The sequence below is a fragment of the Loa loa genome (genome assembly GCF_000183805.2).
Source record: "Loa loa unplaced genomic scaffold supercont3.276, whole genome shotgun sequence".
In the NCBI taxonomy this organism is placed as follows: Eukaryota; Metazoa; Nematoda; class Chromadorea; order Rhabditida; family Onchocercidae; genus Loa; species Loa loa.
The window spans coordinates 76,829-83,930 of record NW_018108456.1 but is presented as its reverse complement, the minus strand read 5'-3'; the positions used below and the strand labels follow the sequence as shown (position 1 = coordinate 83,930).

Below are 7,102 nucleotides of genomic sequence, written 5' to 3'. Positions count from 1 at the left end.
AGACCGTTAACAGCTTTATAAATTTTTCAGTTATTTATTGTACCAGATTCTGTCTGGTGCAATAAAAAAAAAAAACAGAGCTGTTCAAAAGCCTAGTTACAAATTTGATAAAAAAAAGAGAAAAAAACAAACGAAGGCGGAAAGGTTAGCATAAAGCAGTTCTCGGAAAAGCTGTTTTAGGGTCTCAGTGTAAGTCTACAGTCGAACAAAGATCATATAAGACACTTTTTTTCGTTGGATAAGCTTAGGTTGGATAGGCTTAGGATGGATGGACTTAGGTTGGATAGGCTTTCATTGGTGCAATATCAGATGTAAATGCCATTTTCTTTCATCTGATCTGCTGTAGCCCTTTGGAGCATCATGCTGAAATAGTTTGTAAAGATATGATCCATTGCAGAAAATTGGAGCAATATTTTAATTGTTCCAAAATCTGTCACAAGCGTTTTCTGTCATAGTGTCAAAGGTTTTGTGTGATCAACAAAGATCATATAAAGTCCTTTGTTCTGTCCCATAAACATTTGTTGTATTTTGCCTGAGATCCAATACCAAATATTTTGTGGTATTCCTATTGGCTCTGAAGTCACATTGGCTTTCAGGTTGTAGTTCTTCTGAGATAACAAGTACTAATTTGTTCAGAAATATACTTGTAAGAATTTTGCCAATAATAGAGAACCAAATATTATCTCAGTGATTTGAACAGTCTGATTTTATTCCTTTCTTTATATACAAACTGCATCACTCATTCTCATTCTTTACTAAAATGTAAAAATTTAGCTTAACCTCCATGTTTCCAGACCTCAGGCGGGATTACCATCAATCTCAACTGCTTCGCCAATTTTCATTTATTGCATGGCATTGAGCGGTTCTGTCACAGTTGGGGTTATATTCAGTTCGTTTTTCACTACTTGTTGTGTAATGTGCGGAATTATTGAGCCTTGGATTGCGCGTTGGCACTGAAGAGAGTCTGGAAATGTTCAAACCATCGATTCAGGAAGAGATTTTGTCAGTGAGAAGCGTTTTGTCATCTACGATTCGTAGTATGCAGATCAATGTACAGCTTCTAGAGTCTCGTAGAATCCTCTGTGGTAATCTGAATCTGTGCACGTTCAGTCTTTACCGCTAGATTGATCCATTACTTTTTTTTAATGTCTCGATGCTTTTATTGAAGCTTCCTGCATGCTTCTTGCATTGTAAGATGAATGATTGAGGTGTGCTCAATGAGCAGTTCGCTTCTTTGTCAACAATTTCTTGTTATTTTTTTTTCTTTAAATTAGTTTCTGTTTTTCTTGGTGAGCAATCATAAGAATTCCTCGTAGGATTACATCATGTTTTTAATATGTTACCAAAGCACTTTAAAACTACGGATTTTTAGGGGAAAGAGGAAGTAATCAAGTCTAGTTTGAAGGCTGGTTTATCTGGAAACTGTCTCGCAATATAGCTATTATTTTATTTAAAGACTATCAACTTTAAGCCTCCTCATTGAAAACCTATCTCTTTAAAGTTCGAGCTTGAAGTGGAAGTTAAGTTTTCATCGCACAAGGCGGTGGTTCGTTCAACATTTTCCACTAGATATCATTCACGTGTACCGAATATTGCGAAAGTTTCTCCGACACATTACAATGTAATCAATAATATTCCAGTGATTGGATTGATGATGCATCCAGATTCTCTTCAAACTCTACCTCTGCTGAAAGATGATATGCTTTACACAAAACTCTGGCAGAAGCTGATCCTTATTCTAACACCATTGTTACTCACTATTCCTTTCCAGGTTTCAGAATTCTTTCTCATTTTGGCATTGAAGTAAAAGGATTTTGACCTTATCATCTGCATGAATCTTTTGGATGAGATAGCGCGGTTCGATGCAGAATTTATCTTTTACCATGGGATCAACTTGTACTGGTGAAGTATACGTGTTGAAGAGAACAACTTGTTGTTTGTTATGTAATGGAAGGTATAGGAAAATAATACGATTGCAATGACCTGTCAACAAATTTTCGAGTTTGAATGCAATGTAATTTCTAACCAATGAAGCCAAACTGTAAGATAACTTTTGGTTTTGGTCTTACCTGATTAATAGCACATATAGTCAGTACTACGTTCTTTAAAGCTGTCCTTGTGGCGACCATTTCACTGAGGGTAGCAAAATTGATATTGAGTCATGATATGGTTTTATGTGTAATTAGAGAAAAAGCTCAGGATATCTATTATTTGCATTATCAAGTATGGTTCTAATGTTCCATTATGTAAATGTCAATTTGAAAACGTACACTCATCTTTGGAGGAAGATGCATGCTTTTTTCCTTTTGTTATTATTCGACTGCATTAGAAGATGCCTATTTACCGTAGTTAGCCAACTAGGTGGACAATGGAGATGAATTTTGATTAGGTCATCTTTCCTAATGCCCTTTTCGATGTAGTGTAAGAAGTACTCTCCTTGAAAAAAGACTGTTTGGTCATTCAGGATTGTTGCCGAGCAAAACAATCATCTTGGAGTCAATCTTGAACAACAAATGTCCTGAACCATCTGCATGCATGTTCCGGTCTGCTACTGCATGCAATTGCATCATATCACTTCCCGTTTCGTCCCACACCTGTCGCTCGAGGTCTTTACAAAAGTAAATGTATCTCTGGCGTTTGCAGAATGGATTTTTTTGATAGGATACAACGTATGCGGAACTAGTTATACTTACCCTTTACTCTAAAGATTTATCTTCTGAGGCCTAGCGAGCTTGAATGATGACAGCGGAGTCCTCAGGACATTGATTTTTGTTAGAGTATCCTTCTCTAAGATGAATGACCTTAAAGCAGAACTAACTAAACTGGAAATTGCATGGTATTAGTTTTATAGCATACAAATGACAACTGAATGCTATACATTTTGTACGATTAAAAGCATGAAGAAGTTGCGCGATAATCCTAATATTAATTATAAATGAGTTAGTTGTTGTCATATGGACATTATTTAGGGTGACATTATTTAGAGTGACATTTAATGACAATTTTGAACAACCAAAAAATTTCTGCAATTTTCTTTCAAAATGAAGAGTTTTTGAACATAGAGAAAATTCATATATATCAAAGCTGTGACCTGTTTTTAAGATAACAGAGAAGAATTTAAATAGTTGAGAAAGAAGAAAAAATTCAAATAATTATTGCAATAATGTTAAAATAACTATTTCACAAATGAAATATTTTCTAAAAAATGTAATGATAAAAAAATATGCAAAAAATTTTAACATTAATTTTTAACTATTAAATTGTTAATGCAAATGAAATTTTTTCATTTGGAATAATTTAAAACATAGAAAAATTACATAAAATATAATCTTTCTAGCTTTAAAAAAAAAAAAATTGAAAAATCTTTGAAATTTATACAATTTTCCTTTTGCTAAAATTATTGTACATATTTTAGTATATTTCAAATATCTTATCGTTTCGTAATAATCAAAATTTCTCGTATATTTATTATTATCAAAGATCTTTTTTAATAAATTTTCTTATATGCGCGGTTTTTTTCTTTTTTTTTCATCATTTTATTTTTCTATTAACTATTTCCTGCAAAGAAAAAGCAAAAAAAGGAAAAAAAACATTTTAAATTAATGTTATGAAGAAATTTTGTTTTTTTTTTCGTTTGTTAAATATTTTTATTTTTAAAAAATAGTCCTTGCATTTAATTTATCTTTTTTGCCTTTTTTTATTCTCACTCATCATACATTTATAAAATGTTCAAAACTACTTTTTTTCCTTTTTTTTTTGTCCTTTGCATATTTTTTATTTAAGAATTTAAATTTAACAATTAAAAATTTAAAATGCTATTTAATAAGTGGGAAAAATGAAATGCTTGCATTATTATAAATAGACCAAAATTTCCTTCCTTTCATAGAATTTTCTCATACGTTGAAAAAAAATTCATTTTAAAATTTATTTCAATTTGCTGGGAAAAAAAAAAAACTTCCTTCATTCTTCAATTTCATATTACCTTTTTAAAAAAAAAACGGTAAGATGGGAATTTTGTTTCCTTTCTTTTTTCTTTGGTAAAATTTAAAATTTAAATATATTTTTCTAAAAATATTTACTTATTTTGATGAAAGGAAAGTGGAAAAAAAAAGGAATGTTGTAAAGATGGCCTTGCTAATAAATAATTTATGCTATAGCAATTATTTATGCTGTAACAATTTTACTTGTTCACATTTTATTCTCACATTAATCTAACTATTTAACTATTTGATGTTTTCGATATATTCACATTTGAAAATTTCTACGAATAATTTCTGTATTTATGAGAAATTTTAAATTTCACCTTTTCATGCATTATTTAATTCATCATCATCATCATTGTCGTCATCATCGTTATCATCATCATAACTAGGCTAGGCTTCATGAACAAAGTTATGTAAGGAATTATATTTATGCATGTTGCAGACATGCTGATGGCTTAAAAAGGCTTCTTGCATGATAGACAAGTTTGGTTGCAAAAGATACAGTGAAAGATTTACTTAGGCAATATTGATGAGATACGGTTTTTTCAAGTTCACAAAGAAAGCAGTAGCATTATGAATGATGTGTCACTATGTTTTCTGATTCAAAGCCAAAGCCAGAATGGATCATTGATAGTAGTGTATATAGCCAAGGATGAAGTATTGTTTCAGGGCATCCTTATATCTCCTCTTTGTGATTTTTCTTTTGCTGAAGGCTGTAGCTTATTCGCCACAAAATATAATCTTAGGAAGGCGGTGATTTATGCATCTTGGAGACGCGCCTATCCTAGTGCAACTGTGTCTTCAGTAATACCTATCATTTGCCATTTTGTTCCCATGCCTAATGTTACATCTCTTTAAAAAATGATTGTATCTTTCGAGTCTGTGCAGTGGTATTTTTTTTTTTTTTTTTTTTGATGAGACACAGAAACATACGCAGAACTGGTCTTACCCGTCACTCCTAAGATTTATCGTCCGGACCTAGCGAACTGGAACGGTGATGGCGAGATTTTCAGGACATAGGTTTAGTTAGAGCATCCTTCACTGAGATGAATAACCTTACAGGGATAAACAAGTTTCATCTATCCTGGATTGATCTTTTCCTAGAATAATTGTCCCGAAAGTTAATGAACCCATCTTGTCTGTAAACATACTTTATTTGGCTTTTTAATAGAGACCTATCAGATACGGTGCACCATAGCATAATTTACAATCACATAAAAGCACAAAAGTTTCTTCTCTCCAACAAACAGGTGTTTATGACGAAAATTATTTAATTACTTATTTAATTATTTAACAGTATTTCTACTTTTTTTGGTACTGAAAATTTTATAAAATTCTTACAAGAAAAAAAAATGATTTAAAAAGGTAAAAGAATGGAAGGAAAGGGAAAAATGTATTAAAAACCAATGTTGTTATGTTTCATTATCTAAAAATTAATGAATTTTATAAAATAATTTTATGAAATTATTTCAACAATTTTTTTGTTTTCTAGTAAATTTTCATTTTCATGACAATAAAAGATGAAAAGAAAAAGTAGAAATTATTCTTTTTTTCTTTTAAACTATTTTTTTCGCATTTTTATTTACATCTTTTTGCATCATTTCTTTCATTTATATTTCATTTAATTGTTCGTATTATTTTAAAATTAACAAAAAACAAAAAAAAAAAAAAAAGAAAAAATGACAGGAATTGTGTTTTCATTAAAATTATATTATACAAGATTTTTTTTTTTTAAAGAAAAAAGAAAATAATAAAAATGAATGAAAAATTTGTTCTGTATTGAATGCAAATAAAAAATTTTCACTTCCTTTTTTTTTCTGTTTTTTTTTTAGCAATCATTTTTTATTGAAATGTGCGGTGAAACAAATAAGTTACCGATTCTTTCCCACTTTTTTTTTCTTTTTTTTACCAATTCCTTTTTCATAAAGCCTTCTTTTTTTTTCAAGTATTTCATTAAATTTTCAACAAGCATGCACAATTTCTCCTACTTCAATTCCAATTTATTTTTTTTCCGCTATTATTCATTATTTAAATGTGTATGATATGTCTGTCGATGGTTAAATGCTCAAAAGCTTAAAGCTTAAAGTAACTGTTGATAATATTCAACAAATGATTTAAGAGCTACTATTTTTTTTTTCACATTAGTATTTAAAAATAGAATATTTTAATGATTCAAAAATATGACGAAAATATATTTCAAAAATTTTTCCTAATAATTTATAATCCTGTATTATTTATCAATTCATTTTATTAATGATTACAAAAAAAATTTTTTAAAAAGCTGACCATTATTGCAATCTGTTTGATCATCAATGAATGAATTCATCGATGTCATTGCATCCGTTCAAGAGGTTAATTATATTATTGTTATAATCACTGAAGATTTTTATCATTATCAACAAGATCAGTTAAAAGTTTATCATTATATCACACTGAACACTAATCATAATCATTCAATAGTTAGTTGCTTTCGATCTTTCTTGTTGGATAAATAGAAAAAAAAAGACTTTAATTTGTAATTTAGAAACAGCAAAAAAAAACTGTAATTTAAAAATTGCAATTAGTAAATTTAGGAAAAATTGTAACCTATAATTGCAATTTTGTAATTATTGTAATTTCTACTTTATCAAATAGATTTAATATTTGTAATTAAAAACACAAAAATGATTTGCTTTATTGTTTGTTGTTTGCCTTATTGTTATTGTTTAAATTTGAAGTTCGTAAAAAATGTTAGCTAAGCGTTAATTAATGAATACAATAAAATAAGCAACATAATATTCATATTTTATTTGTTATCCTATTATGCATTACCGTATCCTAGCATCCTAATATCTATTCTATTGCTATACAATAGCAAATTTTTCCCCTTTCTTCTTTTTTTTTTCAAAAATTTTCAAAATTTCATTAAAAAATTTTCACTAAATTTTGTTAAAAAATAAGCAAAAATATAAAATAATAGAACATATTTTATTTTATCAAAAAAAAAAAACCATACACACGTATATCTAATTATTATCAGCGCTTATTTAAAATATTATTTCTCAAATATTATTCATCTAAGAGAGAGAGAGAGAGAGAGAGGAGGAGAGAGGAGGAGGAAAGGAAANAGAGAGANANAT

General features: G+C 29.1%; 1 protein-coding gene across 1 annotated transcript; it reads right to left on the bottom strand.

Annotated features, from left to right (window-relative positions):
* Positions 1–449: 449 nt before the first annotated feature.
* Positions 450–2,129, bottom strand: LOAG_10752 (hypothetical protein; the record flags this gene model as incomplete). The annotated part of the gene is made up of 3 exons (XM_003146276.1): positions 450–608; positions 1,820–1,983; positions 2,027–2,129. The coding sequence occupies 3 exons, from the start codon at positions 2,127–2,129 to the stop codon at positions 450–452; spliced, it is 426 nt and encodes a 141-aa protein (XP_003146324.1).
* Between the last annotated feature and the right edge of the window lie 4,973 nt (positions 2,130–7,102).